Source organism: Equus przewalskii, chromosome 3 (assembly GCF_037783145.1).
Source record: "Equus przewalskii isolate Varuska chromosome 3, EquPr2, whole genome shotgun sequence".
In the NCBI taxonomy this organism is placed as follows: Eukaryota; Metazoa; Chordata; class Mammalia; order Perissodactyla; family Equidae; genus Equus; species Equus przewalskii.
The window spans coordinates 88,253,809-88,267,718 of record NC_091833.1 but is presented as its reverse complement, the minus strand read 5'-3'; the positions used below and the strand labels follow the sequence as shown (position 1 = coordinate 88,267,718).

General features: G+C 42.5%; 1 protein-coding gene across 4 annotated transcripts in view; it reads left to right on the top strand.

The window, feature by feature from the left end:
* The window catches only part of FAM114A1 (family with sequence similarity 114 member A1), a 75,749-nt gene that overhangs the window by 37,628 nt on the left and 24,211 nt on the right, over nucleotides 1-13,910 (top strand). For 2 of the 4 annotated variants that reach the window (XM_070615149.1, XM_070615147.1), the window contains exons 4-7: nucleotides 465-578; nucleotides 704-807; nucleotides 3,457-3,591; nucleotides 9,042-9,194. In XM_070615149.1, coding sequence (XP_070471250.1) covers nucleotides 465-578; nucleotides 704-807; nucleotides 3,457-3,591; nucleotides 9,042-9,194 — 506 coding nt within the window. The remainder of the gene's footprint in view (nucleotides 1-464; nucleotides 579-703; nucleotides 808-3,456; nucleotides 3,592-9,041; nucleotides 9,195-13,910) is intronic. The other 2 variants (XM_070615148.1, XM_070615146.1) reach the window with 1 other exon arrangement.

The following is a 13,910-nucleotide window of genomic DNA, read 5'->3' as shown; positions in this document are numbered from 1 at the left end:
GTTCAACAAATAGTCATGGAGCACCCACAATGGGCTAGGCCTGCAAGGAATCAAAAAAATGAATGATGCAAAGGTGCTTTGAGCAGCTTAGAAAAGAGTAAAGAGGATCAGACAAGGACACTATTCACAGATAATATCTTGGGTTTGACACTCCAGGTTGCTAGTTAGATGGTGTGAGAAACAAAAGGGAATAATAAAATATCTGGGAGCTCTTTACATATGTTTATTTCATTGCTGCTCACAACAACCCAATGAAGAAGCTGAGTGACTGACGGGTCAGATGACTTCTCCAAAGTCACCTGACTAGGCAGTGGTGAAGCTGAGCTCAGATTGGAACCACACTGTGGAAGTTCTGTTAACCGCCACACTTTCTCCCAGTCAGGATATACACCTACAGCTGACAACAGCTCTGGAAGATGAGCGATTGAATTGTATCTATGAACCGCATTTTTATTTCCTGACAGGTCATGGATTGACAGCAGTCAAGGAAAAAGCAGGGGCCACCCTGCGGATTCATAGTGTAAATTCCAGCTCTTCTGAAGGGGCCCAAACTGATACCGAAAATGGAGTCCCTCAAAGTGAGTAATATATTTACTTTGGGGGTTTCTTGGACTTGGGCTGTGTTACACTATGTGCACAAATAGAAGATTATCAAGTTTAGGTCAGCACAGTGAACTCTAAAAGGGTTTTTTCTCTTTGGTAGCAGATGCAGCCACAGATGAGAGCCCCGCAGAAAGCCCACCTGCTTCTCCTTCCTCAGGGTCTCGGGGCGTGCTGTCAGCCATCACCAGCGTGGTTCAAAACACAGTAAGTCATCAGCTGCTTCCTCTGTTTTCCCTGGTGTCTTCCAGTGCCTTCTTTTGATATCTCTATGTACCAGTGACCTAGATACATCAGAGACGAGGTGGCTGTGCTCACCACTTGGGATCGTGGTTTTGTTACGCTTTCTCCTACAGAGTAGGCGTAACCTTGGAACTAAAATAATAAGGGTGAAATGAAATATATATTATGTTTAAAAGAAAGGAGCTGCTTAGAAGGAACATTTTTCAGTCTAATGAGGCAGTGTCCTTTCCAATTGCTGAAAGGACAGCCTCCGGCTGTGGGGAGAAAGAGTTCTTTCTTAGAGCTGGGACAGCTGTTTTTCCTAAGATGGTCTGTGTCTCTTAACCTTCAATTTGAAAAATTATAAAGCCATTCAAACAAACAAAAAAAAATACCAGTAAGGAATCAGAAACAACATCCCGGAGATGTTTCTAAAGTGTTTCCTGGTAACTAAGACCAACATTCTTTCCCATCCCTACTTCCCAATTCCCACTCTGCCCCTTCCTTGAATAATCCTAAATACTGCCCTGGCCCCACCCCCACCCCCAGCCCCTGCCTGACTCTTAAAGAGGCTTGTTATTGGCAACAAAACACTGATGAATAATGAACAAAGGGGGAGGGACCGGCCCCGTGGCCGAGTGGTTAAGGCCGAGTGGTTAAGTTCACGCGCTCCACTTCTGCGGCCCAGGGTTTCGCTGGTTCGGATCCTGGGCGCGGACATGGCACCGCTCATCAGGCCATACTGAGGCGGCGTCCCAAAGCCACAACCAGAAGGACCCACAACTAAAGCTACATAACTATGTACCAGGGGGCTTTGGGGAGAAAAAGGAAAAATAAAATCTTTTAAAAAAAAAAAAAAAAGAAAAAAGGGGGAGGCACCCCAACTGAGATGAGGCAGCTAGCTGATCTTCAGGACGAAAAGATTTATCTTCTGCTACGTAAAACCAATTAACTAGTTTTTCTAGAAATGTGGTTCATCCAATTTATTTATTCATGCGTTAGAACAAAAAAGGTGATTAGCTCTCACTACGTGCCAGGACTATACTGGATGTTGGGCATATGCTGACAAGCCAGAGGGCATAATATCCTGAAAGACAGAGACAACTCCACAGGCAAATACAGTGTAATGTGGGAGGAAGAAGGGTCTGTGGACACACATATCGGGGTATCTTACCCAGACTTTGGGGTCAGGGCATGCCAGAAATAGGAAATGATGGCTCCTCTCCTTGCCACTTGAAGACCTCTGGGCTAAGTAGGATGAAGGAGGAGCAGCAAGTATGTTTTAGAAGTCAAGCAGCAATACAAGTCTAGTGTGCCCACGGGGGGAGTTTGTAGGGTTCGGATGGGAGGGAGCTCTTTCAACATCTCTGGTTTGGGAAATGAATGCGTGGTCTCCCTGGGCTGCAACGCAGGGCACTCTGAGTTTGTCTTCAGCATCCTCGCATCCCTTTCTATGTTTTCTCCAACCTTCTGGTCCTCCCTTTTCCCAAGCTCCAGACATGCCCACCAGGTCTTCCCTTACTCAAAGTCCTTATGTCCTTTCTTCTCCTATTTTATTCTCCACTGAAGTAATCCCTCACAGGATGTTAGGAGAAAATAAATCAAATTATGCAAAAGTGCGATAACTGATATTCCATTGTCCACCCAAAGTATGTGTATTTTAAAATCTGTTTTATGGTGTATTATTGATTGGCTTCCAAATCTGAACACAAAGTCTAAATGTGCAAGGTGGAAATGGCTAATGAATTATACTAATTCAGTGAAATCAAATATTCCTATTGAAGTGAGAGTTATGAAGATCGGAAAGTGAATATAGGCAATAATAAATATAAAATATAACATGAATTCGTGTAAGGTGGGAAAAAACATGGGTGTGTGCATATTGTAACTGGAATTGTGTATTTGAATGTATGTACAGAAGAGGTTTCAAAGCAACGTCAGCAGTTCTGTTTATATGAGTGCTTTATGTGAGGACGTCTTAGTTGTTTTCATCTTTTTGTTTTAAAGGAAAACAAAGGGATTTGCAGGAGGACAACTGTGTGATAGAACCGTTTCTAAAGCTCGTAGTATATGGAAATCAACTTGTCTTATTTCATGAAGATACTAATTATAGGCGGTTATTTCGACTTTCTGAAAGTGTGCAAGAACCAGCTGAAACAGCCTGAGGGTCCTATACTCCAGGGCCCTCGATTAAAGAATTCCCCAAATTGGCAAGAGTAGTTGACATTTTAATAGACTGCTCCAAATAGTTCTGTTACATTTTAATAGACTACTCCAAATAATTCTGTTAAAATTTTTTCAGGCAAAAACAGCAAAATTGGGTCACCCATTAATTTTATGTCCTAGATACATATCTATTTGTACACACAGAGCCAGTAAAACTAATCCCACATATGCTTTGGTTTTTCCTAAGCATCCTTTTTTAATAACATTGTGTGTCCCACAAATTATGCGGCATATGCTCTTCCAAGGAAAAGAAAATAGGATTACATGGATGATAAATCCCCAGATGAGATAAATATCGTGACTTTATATTGATTTTAATATTTGAAGATAGCGCCATCTAGGAGTTGCTGACTGCTACGAAACAGCAAAACATGAAAATCTAATTTCGTGCAATTACCTCATGTGTAGGGTAAAAGTGTCTTAACGGGAGGTCTCGATGCTCTGGAATTCATCGGCAAGAAAACCATGAACGTCCTTGCAGAGAGCGACCCAGGCTTTAAGCGCACCAAGACACTCATGGAGAGAACTGTGTCCTTGTCTCAGGTGGGGTTATATACTTTTGCAATTTTTTCTTTCAGTCAATAAAGTTAATACATTTTTATTAGGTATTTTAAAGCACATGACACAAAATAGTAGAGAGTGAAAATTGAGTTTCTAAATCACTTCTTTCTTCCGCCACTTAGTTCCTCATGGGAAACAACCACTGTTAACAGCTCCTTATGGATTCTGTCAGAATTATCATAGAGCTATAAATATAGGTAGCCATACATATATGCGTATGTATATACACATATGCACATATATATGTATATACTTTTTCAACCAAATGGTAGCATATTAACCACACTCTTTTGTACCTTGCTTTATTCACTTAATAATTTCTTGAAGATTGTTCCATTTATGCCATTTGTCTTACTCCATTTGGGCTGCTATAACAGAATACCATAGATGGCGTGGTTTGTAAACAACAAACATTTATTTCTCATAGTTCTGGAGACTGGGAAGTCCAAGATCAAGGTGCCGGCAGATTCAGTGTCTAGTGAGGACCCGCTTCCTGGTTCATAGATAACCATCTTTTGCCCATGCCCTCACATGGTGGAAGGGAGCTCTCTGGGGCATCTTTTATAAGGGCACTAATCCCATTCATGAGGGCTCCACCCTCAGAATCTGATCGCCTTTCAAAGGCCCCACCTTCAAATACCGTTACACTGGGGAGTAGGTTTCAATATGTGAATTTGGGGGGGACACAGCATTCAGTCCATAGTCCCATTGCATATATTCCAGCTCTACCACTTTCTAGCTGCATGACCTTGAGCAGGTTACTTAACCTTTCTGTGCCTCAGTTTACTCATCTGTACACCGGGAGTAACATCAATACTGATGTTTTGTTTTGAGATTACTGATAGCTCTGTTGTGAGAATTAAATGAGTTGGAATAGAACCTGACTCATAGTGAGCACTCAGGAAGGGTAGGTGTTGTTGTCATTATTATGTATCAATATAACAGGCAGAAATGTTATCTCATTGAAATTTTGATTTATATTTCCCTTACTCTGTGCAAAGATGGGCTTCTCCTCTCATACTTCCAGCTTTAAGGTTTTCCAACCCTCCTTGAAAAATGCAATATGAAGAGTTTAATCTATGTGTTGCTTACTTACAGTAGTGAAGAAAATTAAAAATAATATTTATCTTATTTTCCAAATAGAAAACTCTAATATTGAACTTGCTCTTTCAGATGGGACATGCCAAGCTCATATCCCTCAGTGCAAGAAGGCCCTTTGTCCCCTTCCTCCTTAAGTGTCCGATACACCAGGTCTCGCTGTGCCCTACTGAAATCAGGATCAGCTGAGGTAGCAGCGGATTTTGTAAATTTCACAGGCAAGACAAACATAGCTTCTCATGCCTGGGTCCTGGGAAGCCATGAGGGAGCTGTCACTGACAACATGTGAGTGGCAGTTCCTGAAAAGCTTTTCTTTTAAGCTATTTCTTCCTCTCTTCCAGAATAATCCGCAAATAACCACTCTGATATTACAGCCCAGGCGTGGTCATCTGCACCATCACCATACTGATCTTTAAAAAAGAAAACAGATTGGTATTAATCAGATAATTAATACTAGATGTTGTAAAAAGAAAAAAAAAAAACCAACAACAACAAAACCCAACCCTCAAGTATTAACGTGGCTTAGAACAAAAAAGATTTACCTTTTGCTTGTATAGTGTGAATGTTCCTGTTCAGGGGCCCCTGCTGGGCAGCTCTCTTCTGAGCCCACATTTTGTGTCTCTGACATCCTGAAAACCTTTACTTTCAGCCTCATAGAAAGGGGAAGGAAATATGCAGAGGGCCATATGGGACAATTTAGGACTAACCCTGGAAGTGGCATATGTCACTATTACCCTCATTCCTTTGGCCAAAACTCTCATATAGTTCACCGAATTCAACTCAGGCAGGCTGAGAAACACAGTTCAGTTGTGTGTGTAGAAGGAAAAGGATATTTGGTGAGCACATAGGAGTATTTTTGCCACAAGATTATGTATATATTTATAAATTATATAGATACATGTACATACGTGAAAACATATATGAATTTTTCATTCATTCATTCATTCGTTCATTCGTTCATTCATTACAGAAATATATGTCTATATAAATTTGATTCTAGTTAAGAAGGTGGTAACGTGGGGGGAAGTGTGACCAAGTACAGAAACTGGCTAACTCTATTGGCTTCTTTGGCTTAAGTTTACACACGTGTAAAATGAAGAGTTGGACCTGGTCAGTTTCCCAGATTACTGTAGTTTTTGTGCCACTTTCACAATTTTTATCAGATTTGCGTTCAATCTACTGCTAAAAAGTAAGTAGCAATGCTCAGAGAAATGTGTCATCCAAGAATCCACACTGGCCATGTGCGGTGTTTGTTCTACTTACACGTCTGAAACACATGCGGAAAGTGTGCTACACAACATTCTGGGGCACACTTGAGCCTTGCACTTGCAATCCACTTGGCTGGCTTAAGCTGGATCTCCACAACACTACTGACCTTAACCTCCCTCCAAACGGTAATTTTTCATTCATTCATTTGTTCATTCATTCATTCCACAAATGCGTTTTGAATGTCCACTATGTGCCAGACACTGTTCCAAGATCTTGAGATACATCAGTAGCCAAAATGGATAAAAATCCCTGTCCTTAAGGAGATTTCATTCCAGTGAGGAGAGAGAAACAATAATCAACATTATCTAGTATTTTAGAAGATGATGAGTGCTGTGGAAAAAAAGAGAAACTAGAGCAGGAAGAGCATAATCAGGAGTGTGGGAGTGAGGGGCAGGTTAAGTATTAAATTGGATTGTGAGGGGGTGGCCTCATGGAGATGATGACATTTGAGCAAATATTTGAAGGAGATGAGGGGCTTGACCATGCGAAAATCTGAGTACAGCACATTCCATGCAGAAAGAGCAGCTTGTGCTAAGGCCCTGAGGCAGGAGTATCTGGTATGAACAAGGAGCAGCAGGGATGGTACGTGGTGGAAGAGGAGTGAGCCAGGATGAGAGTTGTTCAAAATGGGGCCAGAGAGGTAATGGGGAGCAGGTGATGGCAGATCATCGAGGGCATTTGTAAGGACCTTGGGTTTTACTGTTAGTGAAATGAGGAAACCATTGCAGCATTTTGAAAAGAGGAATGACGAGATCTCGCTTTGAAAGGATCAGCCTCATTACTGTGTTGAAAATAGACTGGGTAGCAGGGAGGGCCACAGGCAGGGAAACCAGTTAGTGTGTGTATCAGGGTGTGTCCTCCCAGAAGCAGATGCCAAGTGGGCTTAAGCACGTGAAGATTTTATTAGGGGAAATGCCTGAGTGGGAGAAAGTGGGCAGGGGATACCCGGGAAGGCTGGCAGGGCCATCAGGCCAAGGTGCAAGTCTGACCCCAGTGAAGGTGAGGGGGAGAGAAGGTAGGGTGGAAGCGTCCTAGACTGCTGTGCTGTCTAAGGAAAGTTGGGCAAAGCCACGGAAGGGTCCTCCAGCCAAAGTCCTCTGACAAAGGAGCTCCTGTCTCCCGGGAACAGGTCTGCCCTAGTGTCCCTGCTGCTCCGGTGACGAGTAGGGACAGGTCGTGGGAGGCCTGACCTCCAGGTCAGTGAGGGATTTCAAAGTGCAGCACCTGGGCCTTCGGTCATTTATGCTCTGCTCTCACAGCCACCTCGGGAGGCCACTGCCGTTACCTAAACAAGAGGGAACGGTGGCTCAGAGGCGCGTGGAGCCATGAAGGTAGCGGCGAACGCTGATTCTGGGTATAGTTAGAAGGTCGATCCAGGTTTCCGGAGGGATGGAATGTGGGGTATGAGATAAAAGGAGGAGGCAGGGATGACCCCAAAGTTTTTGGCCTGAGCAGCTGGAAGGATGACGCGGCCATCGACTGAGATAGAGGAGTCTGCTGTGTTTTTCCTAATCCGCACTAAATAACTATAGAAATCAGAAACGTTCGTCCACGCACTCCCTAAATTTCTCCCGTATTCTATCCCAGTGGTACCCGGACACCTGAATAACGCGGAGACACGGTGGTTCTCCAGTCCCATGGGTCTGTCTCCAGAGCTGCCCGTCCGCTAGGAAGTCTTCAGGCCAGAATCACTCCTTGCTGTTTAAAACCATCTTTTCTTTTCCAGAGGGAAAATAGAGCCAACACCCTGTGTCAAGCCAGTTCTTCTTTAGGCAACTTTAATTTCACTTTCCATTTCCTGAGTGAATCCTGATCATTCCAGAGTGACACTTCCCCTTTCCCTTCCAATTCTTGCCTTTTCCTCTCTATTCCAAAGTACAGATTTAGAGATGGAAGTTGGTGTAGAGAAAGGAAGCAATTTCCATGTCACTTTGTTATTTTCTTTTACCACCACCAAGCCAGTGAGACCAGTGGGGGTGGTTGGGTTTTATTGTAAGTGTTGAAAATTCCCAGTGATGATTTGCTGGGGTTGTCTTGAAAACTTTAGAATTCAGAGCTTGTACTTATTTCGTTTTAAAGACAGGCAGGAGGGCGAATTCTGTCTGCGGTCCAGTGGGTTTTGGGCTGATAACCTCAAGAACCCAAAAGGAGAATGAGGTTGATTGTTTTATTGACACAATAAAAACCAGAATCTGTTCTTCCATGACCTTCCCGTTGTGACCTTGTGGTGGCCAGTGTATTTATGGTGCTCTTCAAGCTATTAAAGAACCCTATAAACTTAATGCCCAGTAAATTTAATTTAGGAATCCAATAAAAGAGGTTTAGAATCAAAGACAGCGAGGATAGGAAATTGGGAGTAACTGGTGGACATGTGTGTATTTTGTTGTCTTTTTATTATTCACTGAAAAAAATAACTGGAGAAAAATTATCCACCTGGAGAGAAACTCAGTTCATAGTCATACTTCTTGAGACCAATCTAGGAATTGATAAGCTAACGTTCTTATTTATATTCACTACCTGGTGAAGAAAACATTAGGAGTTTACATTTTACTAATTTTTTCATCAAAGATTTTAATAACCACACATATAAAATTTTTTAAATAATATAATTCATATTAAATCAGATCAGCTTACTACTGCTTTGAAGTCTGCTTGGGCGCAGAAGTTGCAATTAATCCTGTCACAGTAGATTAAGTTTTCCAAGTGTACATAAAATTTGTTCATTATAGAAAGTTTGGACATTTTAGAAAACAAGAAAATTAATCACACACGACAAACACTTTAGTGGAAACCACTGTTAAGCGTTTGTTGTGCTTCTTTCCAATTCTGTTCCTGGGCATAGAATTTTTGCTTTGTTTTGTCATGTATAAAATGAACACACAAAAAAGTGGAATATTACGTAAAAACTATCAGTCAAATAAATTTTTTTTTTAGAAATTCCAAAGTGACTAAAACCTGCCCTTCTCAAATATAAAGTCGGTCCTCGTGTGCTACCCTTCCATCTTACGCAGGCAGTGGGGCTTTCAAGCGTACATCTAGTGCATAAACACTGTGTGTTTCTGCAGATGTTGAGGGAAGCCAAAGAGAAAGAGAAGCAGAGACTGGCACAGCAGCTCACGGCCGAGAGGACTGCGCACTACGGGATGCTGTTTGATGAGTACCAAGGTTTGTCACACCTGGAAGCCCTGGAAATTCTGTCCAATGAAAGTGAAAGCAAGGTACGTCTGCGCTGGGTGTTGGAAATAGCATGTCCACTAATACGCTTTTTTAAACATGAAAGAAACTGGAAAATCTTCATTAAAATATCGCATTTTTAGAGCTTCATAATTATTGTGCTAAGGTCACAAATACTGTACAGCCTGATGACCCCCTCATGCTCCATATTATGTCCTCTCTGTCCTGCGCCAAGCTCTTACCCCTCCCCAGCCCCAAGAGGGCCAGCACGAGGAGAGTCATCACTACCCCCCCGCATGGTGCAGAAGGCTGCTCAGAAACTCTGCTGTCAGGCTCCTGGCCCTGTGCCTCCCTTTGCTGACGTAGTACCAGGTCAGAGATGCCCTACAGACCACATCTTCATTCCTACGCAGTGAAAACAAAGCAGCTGATGTTTTTTTCAGACTGTAGGGTTCTAATATATTTAGCTTTATGGGTTATATAGTTATTTTTCACCCATTTCTTAGAAAGCCTGGGTCACAAAGGGCAGGGTTATCTCACCGGGCGTTCAAGTTCTATTTGGGAATGCTCCTGAACAGAAACCTGGGAATTACCTAACAACCCTGCACATTCGCACTCCCCACTGTGATCTCGAGAAACAAAACATGAAGAGCAGAAATCATCAGGGTTTGGGGATTTCTATTTTAAGAATCTACGTGGTGAGTGTGTGTGTGTCTTTATTTAGCAAACACTTACAGAGTCACTGTTCTAAGCACTTTAAAACTGTTAACTTATTTAATTGTATATATGGCAATTTTGTGTGGATGTCAAGCTGACTGTACTCAGGGCTGTTTTTCCAACGGAGGCCACAGGACAATACCCTCTGAACCTCTTGTGAGAGGCTCTAGGCCATCCCAGTGACATTCACTGGGGAGAGGCAGGTCCTCAGACAGGAAGTTGACCTTGGAAGTGAGCCTTAGAATGGAAAAGTGATTTTTTTTTTTTTTTTTTTTTTTGGTGAGGAAGATTGGCCTTAAGCTAACATCTGTGACAATCTTCCTCTATTTTGTATGTGGGACACCGCCACTGCGTGGCTTGATGAGGGGTGTGTATGTCCGTGCCCAGGATCTGAACCTGTGAACCCCAGGCCACTTAAGCAGAGTGTGTGAACTTAACCACTATGCCACTGGGCTGGACCCTAGAAAAGTGATTTTTGACTCTCTCTAGGCCATGCCTTCTTATATTTGGACTTTGAGGAGATTGAGACATTCTTGATGCCCACCTCATCAGGGACAGATGACCTCTGCCATATAAGCAACCAAGAGCCACACAGGATGGAGACACACACACAGCACACACCCAAGATTATCAAGTTCTATATTACTATCTATATTTATTCCCTTTTCTGTTTATCTGTGAGCCATCATTGACAGTCTTATGGTTAAACTGTTAAAGGATAATTTTTTTCAAAAGCAAAATCATGACTCAGATACAAAATGAACATGAATTAAAGAATTTATTTAGCTCATTAATTAAATGAAGGAATGAGACAGATGTTATAACCAGTTCAAAGGGAAAGTCAAAGCGTAAATTTATATGGAGTAAAGCAATTTGAGATGAAAGTACGAATGGACACAACCTGGCTTTTCCACAGGAGGGGAAATGGTCCCTCCACTGGACAAAAGTCATTCTCATGTCTATGGACAAGAATCATTTCACGCTGCTATCAGCTAGCTACAATTTATATAGTTGTAAAATTGCTCCCATGAAAGCAGAATCTGAAAATCTGGTAAGTTGCTCTCTAGAAAATACAGTTTTCTACTCAAGCACGAATTTTTCCCTATAAAAGCTGGATTTAGGGTCAGACATCATATTATCAAATACCACTCAATAGCTGTACGATTTTGGACCTGTCTTGCCTCAATTGCCTTATCTATGAAATGAGAATAATAATAAAACCTACTTCATAGGATTATTAAAAGAATTAAATGAGACAATTCATGTGAAACCAGTCACAGCATACCTAGTACATAATAAGCTCTCAATAAATGTTAGCTGCCATTTTATGCATGTGTACATATATGCATATATAATGTGGGTGACATTTTATTTTTATATGCATTTTTATGTTATATGTATATATTTGTTATTATTATTAAAAACTATTGCAGGGCAGCATGGCCCCTGGAAGTTATGGTGGTAGAGAGAGATTCTACTCTGGCCAGTTCCATCACAGGTCTCAGCTGTGAAACAGCCCCAGGCCCCTAAGCAAAGAGCCCCAAGGGACTGATGTTACTGGAAAGGAGGCTTGGTCCCTGGAGGGTGCATTTCCCTCTGTTGGCACACTGCTCCCACAAGCGCTGCTTTCTTCCTCCAGCCTGGAGATTTTTGTAGTATTCATAGTAAGGAATGCAGAATTTTTTCTTGGCTTAGTAATGATGGTTACTGGATGCTATAATAAACAGTCCTAAAATGTCTGAGTCAAAACTGGTAAGAGTTATTATCCTCACTCCTAGAACAGCCCAAGATGGGGGCGCCTGGTCAGCAGGCAGCTTTCCTGCCTTTAGGGAGCCAGGAGCCAGGCTCTGTCCATCTTGTGGCTTCACTAGACCCAGCCTAAAGTTCACAGGCCTCTGGCAAGAATACAAATGGAGATCCATACTGGGGTTGTGAGATTCAGCAAATAAAATTACAGGGTGACTAGTTAAATTTTAACTTTAGATAAATGGTGAATACTGTTTTAGTATAAATAGGTCCCATGCAATATTTGGGACACAGACTTACACTAAGAAAATATTCATTGTTTATCTGGAATTTAAATTTAACTAGACTTTTTTTTTTTTTGGTGAGGAAGATTCACCCTGAGCTAACATCTGGACTAATCTTCCTCTATTTTTTGATGTGGGATGCCTCCACAGCATGGCCTGATGAGTGGTGTAGGTCCACGCCTGGGATCCGAACCCACAAACCTGAGCTGCCAAAGTGGAGCACGTGGAACTTTAACTTTAACTTCGGCCATGGGGCCAGACCCAAGACATCCTATATATTACCAGGCAACCTACGCATACCAAATATTTAAAAGTTAAAGGACTTGTGAAACCGCTTGTTAAAGAAAATATATTTTGTCAGCCTACCTTGACAAATATACTTTCATAATGACCTAGAAAGCAGGGTTCCCATTTAGAATTCTCAAACTCCTCAAATTTCCACACCACCCTCCTGCCTGCTCTCCTCCCGTTGTCTCCAGCTGTCTCTCGCCTCAGGGAGCCTCATGTGTACAGGTGAGGATGCCCTGGTTCAAGCGCCATTGACACCCCTGCAGACAGCCACGTCTTGGCCATCCCTTGGGGTTGGGGTGCACACTCTGATGGATGGTCTCCCTGTAAGGAGCGCAGCTGAGCAAGGGGTTCACACAGGCCATGGAAAGGAACTTTCAGTCACCTGGAGAGTGCTCTAGAAGGGGGAGTGTGGACTCTGGTGGGCACGTCCCTTTGGCCCTGTGACCTCCGCTGTATCCAAGTCTAAAGTATTGGGTTTCACCGTCCTCTAGAGCCTTATTGTCTTCTTATCCCATCAGCATAAGGAGAGAGAGTGTAGAGGGGACGCTCCCATTTTTTAAAAGTCTTGGTTCGGAAATGATACACGTCACCTCTGCTGACATTCCATTGGCTAAAACTTAGACACGTTGTATGGAAATATCAGGAATTATTATCATTACTTTTCTAATAGATTGATTCCAGGATGGCAATAGGCATGGCAAAGTGGTGTTCTGTAAATCTTAAGGAGAAACTAATAATTTTGCCATTATAGTCAATAGTTAATAAAAATAGTAAACAAGAATCGTCAAAATGGCCCCCCACACCCCCTTTCAGGGAAAAGATTTACAAGGCAGACTGTCCACCCCATGTCCTCGACAACACTTAGCACAATTCCAAGCATATAGTCAGCATTCCACAAATATTTATTGAGGAGCGCATGATTATTTATTATTTATTGTTGGATTGAAGTAAGGACTCGATGCACTTCACCTTGGCAGAATGGAATGAACTAGGAGGAAGCAAAAGAGATGCTATAGGAGAAAGATGCTGACAAAAGAGTCCTTAGTTAAAAAGAACCCTTCCCAGGGGATGCCAAAAGCGTAAAACCCCAGTGCATTCCCTCCTGGAGGATGGCCACCCTCCGGAAGACACAGGGAAACCAAAATGTTCCACGTGTGTATATACGTTTTCACTGAGTGTTGTACTCAAGCACATTTATTCAACAATTACCTTTTTTATTCAGTCTTAGAAAACTGCTGTTTAGAAAATATATCTGAAGCATAAGAATATGATGTGCACACATCTAGGACCCTGAGACCTAAACACAAGGACTCTGAAAAGATCAGGGCAGAAAGGAGTGACGGCAGCCATCCTGCAGGGCGCGTTTGCTTCCACCTGCTGAACTCTGAGGCTAATGGGTTTCATGTGGATGACTTCCCGTCAAGCTGCCTCCCAGGGCCTTGGCACCGGTCGCATTATGCCCTGGTGATGTGCATTAGCTACTTTTAGGAAAATGGCGTCCTGGCCTCTCGGAGGCCCTCTCTAACTCTTTCACTTATCCTCATGTACAAATCTACCACCATCATGAATATTACAACATATTCCGAAGAGCATTGTGGCTCCTCTGCTGGTTCTTCCTCCAGAGCAAGCGTTTGATCTGCAGAATGAAAAAACTAAAAGCTTACAAGTACTGTCTAGTCATACGTGACTTTTTATATGGTCCTCCCTGCCCTTTGACCATTT